Raw genomic sequence first — 12,431 nt, 5'->3', positions numbered from 1 at the left:
ACACTCATGCCCTATACCCCAGCCTAGGACTTCACATGGCCAGACCTGTCAAACAGCCCATGGAAAACACTATAGACTGCCAGGTCCCTGAGAACAGGACAGGCTCCTATGCTTCTCCACGTCCCACGTCCCAGAGCCTAGTCCTGGGTTAAGGCATGCTAAATGTTGGTTTAGTCATGCGATTACCTAATTGTCCATTTGGTAGGAGGTTACATTAGCCTCCTGATTGGTTGAGGCAGTTAGGAAGTTTGCAAATGGAACCTTCTAGTAAGGCTAGTCATCTGTGGATTTTGTTGTCTTAACTCATAAAGCAGAAAAACCCACATCTATCAGCATCCCTTCACATAGAAATTAGTATACTTGGCAGAACTGCTCACCTTCAAACCTCATTCTTCATCGTAAGTGAATTATCATCCCTTAAATACTTCAAAAATAAGCTTTTTAAAAACATTTTAAATTTTGAAATAATGTTAGACTCCTAGTGAGTTGCAAAGATGGTTCAGAGAGTTCCTATGCACGCTTCGCCCAGCATTGATTAATGTTAATCTCTTACATTACCAGAGTACAATAATCACACGAGAAAATTCACTTTGGTCCCATGCTATTAACTACACTGCAATCTTATTCCAATTTTGCCAGTTTTCCTTCTAACATCCATTTCCTGGTCCATGATTCAATTCAGAATACCACACTGAATCCAGATGTCAAGTTTCCAATCTGCGAGAGTGCCACAGTCTTTCATGACCTTAACTTTTGAAGAGGACTAGTCTGGTACTTTTTACTCCTCATCTAAGGTTTGTTTAATGTCTTCTCATCATCAGATTGAGAATGTACATTTTTGGCAAGATCCTCGCAGAAGAGATGTAGAGTCCTTCTCAGTGCATTGTGTCAGGAGGCACATGACATCAGTATGTCTCCCTGCTGGTGCTTTCCCTTTGCTCATTTGGTTAGGAAAGGACCGGTTAAGGACAGCACAGGGCCAAGTGGCTTCCTGAGAGAATGCTAAGCAGGCACTGAGCCTTATCAGATAAGGTCATTCATGTGTCTCCACTGTAAAGCCACTACATTTCCCTGTGCCATTAATCGGTGGATACTTTAAGAAGATACTTTGAGACTATGCAAATATCCTGTTTCCTATCAGACTTGCCCATTACTTTTAGTAACCATCAATTGTTTTTCCTTGTAATTATAAATCTGGTGGTGTCTGTGGAATCAAAAATCAACTTTTCCTAGTTATTATGCCCTACTTAAGGCCAAAAACCTACTGAGGTGACAGATAACAATCTTCTCATCACAGTGACCTTCCCCACATTTTGGGATTGGCCATCTAGTTTAGGCATAGCAAAACCATGGTACTCAACTCATTGTCCCCACCCCTCACCTACTGCAGGAACCAAGGCTCTTTTCTCACTGCCCTGAGGAAGACCTCTACATTCTCAACACTATTAGGAAAGAATCCATGGCAGATCAATGAGAACTGTAATGAGAAATGAAACATATCTCCCCTCCTTGGTCTAGGTTGGGTGTTTAGTTTTTCTTAAAATCACTACCTCCCTGGAGCATACTAGCTTTGCCAAGTCCCTTGAGAACCTTAGAGGATGGCAGATTTAGAGTCCACCAGGGGAAGAGAAGTAAACAAGCAGTGTCCTTGGGTCTCTGGGTTTTTCCTGTTTGGGGTCATTCTTTTGAGTCCCTGGCAGGGGAGTACTGGTAGATGTTTGTCCATCGTTTTTCTGAAAAGAAAAAAATAAAGTCCTGGATATGTGAAATGTTTTCCAATTTCTGTGGCATTAAGAATCCCTTCTTGGTTGATTTCAAAGCATAGCAGCAGAGCATTAGACAGTATTTCCACCACACAGACAGAATAGATATAAATAACCTCAAGAGGGTAAATAAAAATAAAATGGAGTCAGATCATCAGGAAGTTTTTGAGATCTTATTACCTTAGATTTTAATATGGTTTATTTATAGATTTATAACAATTTTTAATAATGGCAGTTATTTAATAATTGACTCACAAAATACCCAAACATGTGATACTTGGTTCTTGTGAGCTGGAAAGAGCCAGCTCCAGCTCACTGCCCCATACAGTGCTGATCACTGTACAGCCCTGAAGTTCTGGGATTCCCTGCAGGAGCCCGTGAAAGGACAGGATGACACCTTTCTCCAGTCACTCTAGGAGTTCCTGTGAGGCCCAGATGCCCTGCAGGGAAGGCCACCTCTAGCAGCAGCATCTGCCACTTCTTGGCAAGCCTTCTGTGGAGCTGAGAGGGCTCCAAACCATCTGGCTGCCAACAGGGCTGGCTTGGGTGTTGCCCTCAATACTGATGGGGCTACGGAGTTCTCTCTGGGCTCAGTGCCTGCCTAGCATTATCTCAGGAAGCCACGTGGCCCTGTGCTGTCCTTAAGAGAATTATAGGGATGTTTTAGAAGCAGCTTGGAACAGCAGAAAGAGCACAGAGTAAGGTGGAAGAGCAAGGGAAGAAGGAAAACCATGTGCATAGAGTGCAGATTATGTGCCAGGTATAAGGCTGGATGTTTTCACAGATGATCTTGTTTACTGTAATTCTGACACACCTGGGTAAAGAGTATCTTCATCTTATAGATAGGTTAGAGCAGCTGTCCCTAACCCTTTTGGCACCAGGGACAGGTTTCAATGGAAGACAAATTTTTCATGCAATGGATGGTAGAGGAGGTGGTTTTCAGATGATTCAAGTGCATTATATTTACTGTGCACCTTATTTCTATTACTATTACCTTACAATTCACCATGAAATAATTATACAATTCACCATAGTGTAGAATCAGTGGGAGCCCTGAGCTTGTTTTCCTGCACCTCAATGGTCCCATCTGGGGGTGATGGGAAACAGTGACAGATCATCAGGCGTTAGATTCTCATAAGGAACACGCACCCTAGACTCCTCTTGTGCAGCTCACAATAGTGTTCAAGTTCCTATGAGAATCTAATGCTACCGCTGATCTGAAGGAGGCAGAGCTCAGGTGGTAATGCACGCAATGGAGAGTGGCTATAAATACAGATGAAGTTTTACTCGCTCTCCTGCTGCTCACCTCCTGCTGTACAGCCCAGTTCCTCACAGGCCAGGGACAGGGGGTTGAGGACTCCTGGGTTAGATGACTTCCCATTGTCCCACAACCAATAAGCAGCAGAGCTAGAATTTATTCCCTGCTCTGCTCACTACTGTAGCCCCAGTAGTAGATAGAGGCTCACTACTTTAGCCCCTGCTCTGCTTCTAAAACTTTCCTATTTTGTAGCCCCAGCATACAAAATGGAGCACTTGATAGGCACTTTCTAAAGATCTGTGGAATGGATATATGATGAGGTCTGACTTAAAGCCTGTATTCACTCCTCCAGGGAAATGGTGCAGGTGAAAGTGCTGTTAAACTGCAATGTGTAGTTGGGCAGTGGGAGGAGGCAAAGTGGTGCACGAGAGGCTGTTGGGTTGGGAATGTCACCTAGCCTCTCTGAGTCTCAGCCTCCTCACCAGTTAAATGGGGATAGTAAAATCTATCTTGCCACTTTGGGGCTGGAAACAAACAACCGGGGTGTATAAGAACAATGCTGCTGGTTAGAAGGTACTGGGGTAGTGTGCGGTACACCGTTATCCAGGGAAGTCATGCCATTGGCCTCAGGAGGGCATTTCGAACTCCATGGAAGCCAGAGGAAAAGCAAGAGGTGAAAACAAAGCAGGCTTGGGCACAGCAGTCTCACGTATTTTAAAATCAGGTTTGGGGCTTAATTAGTGGCTCTCTGGAATGTACCACAGACAAAAGAATTTCACAAGCCTTGTTTCCCTGCCTTTTATTTGAAATACAAGGGAGGAGATAGGTTAGAAGAAAACCCTGTTGCTCTTGCAGGGGGGTATTGATTCCTGGGAATTGAATAGTAATGCAAAGAGGCAGTGGCAGACTCCCTTCCACCTGCAGCAAGCAAACTGCCTGGGCTTATCAGAGAACCCAGGGAGGCACTTCAGAGTAAGAAGCCCAAGAACAGACCGACAGGGTGAGCTGCTTTCCCACACACAAATCAGGGGCAGGACTCTGCCAAGAACACCCTCTAGTCTAGAGGACTCCTGCTCATGTCACAGTTCCCTTCCCTCCCATCAGGATTCTAACAGAGCTGAGATGCTAATGCCCTTTGTTGTCTATATCTGATCCTCTTCAAAGAAGCAGCATGAATGTCCATGTGTGTCTGTGTGTGTGTAAAATACATGCACCCAAAACCAGACGTGCATATTTAACACATTAGACAAATCATTAATGGGTGGTGGGGGGCATGTGGAATGGGAGTAGAAGATGGGGATAAAGGGTAAGAAATTGTTAAAATCATAGGCCATTGTTTTGGACTGAACTCCTGTACTAGGCCCCAACAGATCAAACCAAGATGGATTCATTTGTGCTAAGTGTGACACACTAAAATGGGAACTTTAAGGAGGCAGGAAAATTCCCCTAACAGACCAGTTTTTCTTAAAAACAGAAGGTTCACAACAACCAGTTGGAAAGGGCATGGTCACTTGAGCTGGCATGATAAGGAAGCCCCCTCTGCTTTAACTCTTACAAGGAAAATAACCTGATGTTAACCAACCTAATTTTTTGGATCATTCCATTTCCTTCTTCCTGCTCAAGTTAACTTATAACAACTAATTGTTTAGCTGCACCCAAGAGAGCTCCTTCTGTTTTTTAGATAGGAATGCCTGACTCATGAATCACTAACAAGAGCCAATTAGAACACTAAAACCAATTTGATACTATTTTGTTTTATGACAAAATGCACACGCTTACACATACACAGAACAGAGATGGATCTTGCACAGACCAATGAAGATAATGTGTCATGAACTCAGGAGTGTGATTAATTCAACCCTCTGCACCTGTCATCTAAAGAAGGCAAAAAGAAGAATACCCTGCTAGCACTCAGCACACAAGACCCCAGGGAGAAATCCGACCCTGCCATTAATTTGAGTGAGATATATTCATTCAATTTATTCTTTCCTTCAGGTAGCTTCAAGAGCCAGGCATTTTGCTGGGGTGGGCAGAGGTTGAAGCAGTCAAGATCTCTTTCTTCATAGCACTCTGCATTCTGTGAGCCTACAGACAAGTCCACAGAGGGTGACAACACAGATGCTATAATGGAGCAGGCACAAGCTGCTCCTGGGACCACAAGAGACTTGGGGAAGAGGATTAGAGAAGGCTTCCCAGGAGAGTGACATTTAACCTGACTTCTGAGAGCTAGGTAGGCTAAGAGCAGAGGTGATGCATTCAGGCAGTAAGAATGGTATTCAGCGCATTGAGAAGTGAGAGAGTGCTGCACAAGTGAGGACCTGAGAGAACTGTAGTGGAGCTGAAGCAGAGAGTACAGGCAGGATCGGAGAGACTGAAGCTGAAAGCATTAACTCAGTGAAGTCAGGGGAGTATGTCTTGCTCTCTGAGCTTCCCTACGCTTCTACACTGAAAGTCCCCTGTTACGCAGGAGACAGTAACACAAAATGATTGGTGCCGGGATATCAGTGTGCACACATGGTTATGAATATACAGACAAGGAAGTCCCTAATTCTGCCTGAGGGCAGAGGGGAGGGAAGAGGGAATGGAATTGAGAAAACCTCGGAAAGAAAGTGTTAGCTGAGCTGAACTCAAAATGAGTTTAGGATTCTATCTGCAGAGAAAGATGAGATATTGGAAGAGCATTCCAAGCAAGAGACACTGCATTAAGCAAAAGCAGAAGTCTCCTGACCAATGTCTAAGTTGTGAATAAAAATATCAAAACCTGGCTAAGCGCAGTAGTTCACGCCTATAATCCCAGCACTTTGGAAGGTGGAGGTGAGCAGATCACTTTAGGCCAGGAGTTCGAGACCAGCCTGGCTAACATGGTGAAACGTCGTCTCTACTAAAAAATACAAAAATTAGCAGGGAGCAGTGGCTGGCACCTGTAATCTCAGCTGCTTGGAAGTCTGAGGCACAAGAAGCGCTTGAACCTGGGAAGTGGAGGTTGCAGTAAGTCAAGATAGCACCACTGCACTCCAGCCTGGGCAACAGTGTGAGACCCCATTTCAAAAAAAAAAAATCAGAACCCTCAAACCCTTCATGACAAATAGAGCACCTCGGTAACCCCCTGCCCAGGTTTAGCCAATTGACTCAAATAACTTTTTTTTAAAAAAGATGATTCTGGGAATTCCCTATGTCCATGACTCAGATACAGCCAACACCTTTTCCTCCTGAGAATTAGGAGTATCTTTACTCACTTTAAGACTGCTAAGCAGTGTAGCAAACAACGACTCTCCTTTTTCTTGAGGAATGAAACATAAAAACAAAAACCCTGTCTTTAGAGGGGAAAAGCCAACTCCCTCTGGGTCTGGAGCAATATTAAATTTTATCAGTTACTCAGCAGCCAGCAAAGCACAGAAGGAAGCCAGTGTGAAATGCCTTTCAAAGTAACTGGAGTTGACAACTAAACTTGCTCAGTGAGGGGGAGAAAATGAGTTAATAGAGGAAGAAGTCAGGCCTTTCATCCTTCACCTGAGCGGGTCCCTTTCATATGCTAAGAGGCTAGGAGCAAGCTGAGTAAAGGTATTCGACACCATCATTAAAAAGAAATCAACACCCAGGCTAAGGCAGACATCTCCCCCTGAGTCCTACCATGACACCCAGGATTACAAAAGATCAGTTTGGGCTGTAATTACCCAAACAATGACAATCTATTGAAGACAAGCATCCTCTCCCATCCCCCAAACACACAACAGCCCCCACATGGAAGCTTGGCATCTGGCACTATAATTGCTAAATTTCCACATGTGGTTCTACCCTGGGCAACAGTTCCAGTAGGTGGACATAGTCTCTATGCTTGGGGTGGGATGATGGGTTGTTCTATGATGCCAAGTAAAAGCCAGTAAAACATGGCTATGCTGTTGTCAGCTGAGAAGGTCGAAACAACCAGGAGAAAATTACAGAACATATGCTCCGGGGCCCTTATTCATTTTCATGTAAATGTTCAATTTTGAGAAGTTGGTGTCTGTAGAAAGCAAATAGCACATTCTACGGTCTGGATTTTCAAAGTTGGATCTTTGCATATTTCATGTTCCTATGAGTACAAATTAACGTGTTTGAAATATTTGCCACTTTATGGTTTATTAAATGTGTATTGGAAGATGCTAGATTTTATAGACTGAAGAGGGCTCTTAAATTAAGAAGGTAAAGAACTGAGAATGAACCCAGCTATTCCTCTATTTCCAGTGAATACTAATGGGAAAAAAATAGGTCACATTAGAGCAATGGTTTCTAGGCATGGTCTCTAGGCTGGCAGCATCAACAGTACTTGGGAACTTGTTAGGAAAATAAGTTACCGGACCCTTCGACTCCACCATCCAAAATAATGATCAGAAATGTGTTTTAACAGCTCCTCCAGGTTACTAGAGGTGCCTGCTCAGGTTTGAGACCTTCTGCACTGGAACTGTGGCTCTTCACACAGGCTTACAGTTAGCATCACCTGGTCATCATCACCTTCTCATTGCAATGCCCCCACAAACCCCAGACCAATTCAATTGGAATACTTGGGACAGGGGTCTAGGTACTGCTGCTTCTGATGCAGGATTTTTCTTCTCAGTCACTTTGCAAGCCGGGGACCCCAAGCCAGTGACACCCTGCCCAAGACTCTCTCAGCCCATCCACCTATGTTATAGCTTGTACCCAGGTTCAGCAATTCCTGATCTCTTGTGCCACAACCAAGAAGAATGAGGATATGTGGGACACTGAAGGGTGAGCAGGACATAGAATAATTTTCCTGAGCAATGAATACAGTTTTCAGCGGAGAGGGGACAAGTAGGGGCTGGAGGGGGAGCACTGGTTCCTCCACCCCAAGGTGGAAAAGTTGCCCCCCCCACCCCTCCCCACACCTTGCGTGACTGGTCAGGGGCCTTTTATGGACGCTGAATGGGGACTGCTGATTGGTTTGTGAGTATGCAAAAAAAGGTTAAAGCGAAGACACCACTTAAAAGAGGGCATGACAGTATAGAAAGCCAATTAGGAAAAGGTAAGTATACGTAAAATAATTGAAGGGTGGGGATCAATCCGAGGAAACTATGCCAAATGCTAACAAGTTCTCAGTCGGGTCTGAGGATTTAACATATAGCTTGGCTTTCAGGATTTAAACTGTTCAGCTTGGAGATGGAGTTTCACTGGGGACCCACCCCTATCTGCCTATGCATTTGGCTGCCTCCTGCTGTTTTCACTTTTAAAAAACTCCCCAGGTAGCTTGTAATCCCAGCACTTTTGGAGGCCAAGGCAGGAGGATCACTTGAGGCCAGCGGTTTAGGACCAGCCTGGGCAACATAGTGAGGCCCCTATCTCTATAAAAAATAAACAAATAAATTAGCCAAGTGTGGTGGCTGGTATCTATAGTCCTAGCTATTTTGAGAACTGCTACATACTATGACATGAGAAATTTAGATAAGGTACTTTTGGACTCTGGTTTTCATTTTAGCTCAAAGCAATCATGGCTAGTAAATGCCTCCTATTCATTGAGGAAACTTTTGAGAAGAGAAGAGAGATTTCCATCTTCATGAGCCGGAGAGGTGAGATGTGAAGCTCACCAAAAGCGTCAAAATTTGTACCACATTCAGTAGTGATAACAGTATTTAATAACTCATCCAGCAAAGACAGTTGCTCACCCGGAGAAAGCGCTGGGTTAGTCCCCACAGTCAGAATTCATTATAAAAGCACTGCACTCAGAGGTGGGAAAGAGTGACACGCACCTCCCACAAATCCCAAGTCCAGATGCCACAATCCCCCCACGGGAGCTCAGAGCCTCCCACTCACTTCTTGGCTTTGAAGCCCTAAGTACTGAGGGTGTGTGAGACAGCAGCCTCTTCTCACCAGTGTCTGATGTCAGAGAACGTGCAAAATGATGACAGCCTGTCAAGGTAGAGCTCCTGGGGGCCACTCCCCTGGGATGGGCAGAGCCTCAGCATCCTGCTTTACAAACAACTGTGAACTGGGGCCATCCCTCTACCAACCCAGGAACTTGACAATTTGCACATTATAACTGGGTCCCTCAAACTGGGTGTACACTGGCTATTCCCAAGGATCCACATCTTTCCCCATTAAAAGGGATCTGAACATTATTAAAATGTAAAAAACATTGCAGATTGGCTTTTCAACAGAAAGAGGCAAATTTTGTTTTTTTAGAGAGAGACAGGGTCTGCTCTGTCACCTGGGCTGAAGTGCAGTGGCAAGATCATGGCTCATGGAAACCTCAAACTCCTGGCCTTAAGAAGTCACCCACCTCAGCCTCTCCAGCAGCTAGGACTATAAGTACATGCCACCACACCTAGCTAACTCGTTTTCTTTCTTTCTTTTTCTTTTTCTTTTTTTGGAGAGACAGAGATCTTGCTCTGTTGTCCAGGCTGGTCTCAAACTCCTGGCCTCAAGTAATCCTCCTCCGTGGGCCACCCAAATTGCTGGGATCACAGGCACAATCACCCTCTGTGATTGAGGCAACATTCTATAGGACGTTACCACAGAAATTATGGGCAAACCTTCATGTTTCTATACTATGAGTAAGACTGAAATCTCCCTTTAAAAAAAATTTAAAGATTAAATAGCTGAGACTGGAACCAGCTCAACAGCTGGCTACAGAATGTGCTTATAGAAACATCATCATCTCTAACCTCCTCACCTGAATGAATCCTGAATACCTAAGCTCTTGGATATTATACTCTCTTTCCATTAAATAAGGTGGGAATAGAAAAAGAAAGAGAAGACAAAGACCTTGCCTTTGTATCCCCTATGCCTGTGATTACCCAGAGTCTGAATTAGACTGACCTGGGTTTGAATTGTGACACTGATATTTATTTGGCCTTGAATGCTAATGAAGTCTATGAATTTCAGGTTTTTCATCTCTAAAATGGGAATAATACGCCTTAGTATCTAAGATCAGGGTGAACAGAGAGAAAGTGGAGATTGCATTTAGCACAGTGCCTAGAAAACAACAAAATAAGTAGAGCTACTGGCTGGACGTGGTGGCTCATGCCTGTAATTCCAGCACTTTGGGAGGCCTAGGCGGGTGGATCACAAGGTCAGGAGTTTGAGACCAGCCTGACCAACATGGTGAAATACTGTCTCTACTAAAAATACAAAAAATTAGCCAGGCATGGTGGCACGCCTGAAATCCCAGCTACTCAGGAGGCTGAAGCAGGAGAATGGCTTGAACTCAGGAGGCAGAGGTTGCTGTAAGCCAAGATCACACCACTGCACTCTAGCCTCAGTGACAGAACAAGACTCCATCTCAAAAAATAAAATAAAGTAGAGCTATGATCAGTGATTATTTACCTCTGAACACTAGCTGATGTTTCACTCCTTTGTGTAGGCTTCCTTGACAAAAATGCCCACACACACACACACACACACACACACTCACACACACACACACACACACACACATTCTTTGTAACTCTTGTACCCCAAATATGCATCTAGATTTTAGCCATTAGGGACAGGTTTTCTTGTTCCCAGTGCCCAGCACACACTGGGTATATCATATGCATTAATACCTCTGCATGAATGAATGAATGAATGAATGAAGAAAGCTAATGCATTATTACATAGTGGTAAGACAAGAAGTGGCTTAATTGGGATGGTAAAAGTAGAAAGAGACAGGCGAGATAGCACACAAGCAAACTGATCATAATGGTTGACTACGGATCTGACCAGCAGAAGAATGTTGCTCTGCAGAGTTTTCGAATTACAGTCTATCTTAGACACAGTTCATTCAGAAAGCTCATCTCTGAGAATATTCTAGGAAGGAGGGAGAAAGGGGCAATGCTCACACGAACATGCAGAAAAAATGTATTGGTTGTTTGGGTCTATGTAGTACTCTGAAGCCAGTGTCATCTAAGGACTGAGAACCTCCTGGACATTACTTAAGGACAAAGAGGAGCTGCCAGAGGAACCTGGGTCAAATCAAGAACGCTCTTTCCTCTTCTAATGCTTAAGACTTCCAGGCCTGTGTCTAATTGCTACCTCTCAGTCTTCATCTGGCTTATCTTCTGCAGATTCAGCTCTCTGGAAGCCCTCCACTTACTCCCACTGAGACTTTCCTTTGGTTTCTATCCCCGCCTAATCTCTGAATGACGTCTACAAAACACATAATGACTTCATGACCACAGATATCTCCCCACCAGCATCCCACTCCACGTCCTATCTCTGGAATCTGGGTGCAGGCAATCTGCCCATCCAGGAGGGCACTTAATCAGTTTTGCCATTTCAGAAGGTAACTGGAGGAAAAAAACCCAAGTAAATCAGCTAAGAAAGCAAGCACGAGTTTTCTTGGCTGTCTAGGCATAGGAAACTCCTCCTCCCGCCCCTGCAAACCAGAGCATGAGTACATGGACAAGCCATCTAAAAAGGCTGCAATAATGTCTATACCCACATTCTGAGAAAACCTGGCCAATAACATGATTAACTCCAGTCCCCTAGCCATCCTTCACAACCATGGGGGTTAGTCACAGGAAAAGTAGGCCTGCAAAGCAAGCCATTGACTTTTATCTTTAGACTCCAGCTGCTATCCATCAGCATCAATATTTTACAATTTAATCAACTCAGCCCTAGTCTGAGTCTAAGATATCTACATCATCAGGAGGACTCACCGCATCCTGATAGCTAAGGACCTCCAAGATGCTGTTGAGCAATTCAACGCAGTACTTCTTCTCCAGGACCTGGTGCTGCATCTCATCCTTCTGCTCCAGCAGCTCCTTCAGCTCTTTGGTGATAACAGGAAGCAGAATGTCCCGGCATTCTAGAATAAAGACAGTTCAGAGGCATGTAGAATTCCTCATTTTTTAGTTTCTTTTCTTTCATATATGCATATAATTTTTCATTAAATAGTTCATGAAGACATTCTCCTTGTAAAAAATTAAAATATTAAAGATTAGGTTAAGATTTCTTGAGAACATCATTCACAATTCTAGCCCTTTTTCTAACCCTTCCTACCCAGAGGCAACCAGTTATTTTATTCAGTATGTTGTAATATATTCTATATATCGTATACAGACACACACATATAAAATGTGCCATATGAAATATCTAATGTTATTTTAACTTTGCATTTCATTTAAGTAAGTCCTATCATATTGTGATTATAAAGTTCCAAGATCCTTTTATATGATTTTACTTATGTGTTTATCAGTATAAAACATATAGTGTTATTTTGGCTTTGTTTCCATTTTATACAAGGTGACCATAATATATATATATATATATATTACTCTGAACCTTGATTTTTTTTTCACTCACTAATATTTCTTGGGGTGCTTTCTATATTATTACATTTAGGGACCAGCTTAGTTATTTTTTAACCATTTCATAGTACTCCCTATTATGGATGTATGTGTCTATTCAGCCATACCTGTACTACTGGACAGTTT

At 43.5% G+C, this 12,431-nt stretch overlaps 1 protein-coding gene across 3 annotated transcripts in view; it reads right to left on the bottom strand.

The window, feature by feature from the left end:
* Positions 1-12,431, bottom strand: part of DOCK2 (dedicator of cytokinesis 2) — a 464,897-nt gene that overhangs the window by 260,554 nt on the left and 191,912 nt on the right. For all 3 annotated transcript variants that reach the window (XM_035290348.3, XM_035290349.3, XM_035290350.3), the window contains exon 26: positions 11,655-11,803. In XM_035290348.3, coding sequence (XP_035146239.1) covers positions 11,655-11,803 — 149 coding nt within the window. The remainder of the gene's footprint in view (positions 1-11,654; positions 11,804-12,431) is intronic.

The sequence above is a fragment of the Callithrix jacchus genome, chromosome 2 (assembly GCF_049354715.1).
Source record: "Callithrix jacchus isolate 240 chromosome 2, calJac240_pri, whole genome shotgun sequence".
Taxonomy (NCBI): domain Eukaryota; kingdom Metazoa; phylum Chordata; class Mammalia; order Primates; family Cebidae; genus Callithrix; species Callithrix jacchus.
Note: the sequence above shows the minus strand (reverse complement) of the source record. Positions and strands in the feature narration are given on the sequence as shown.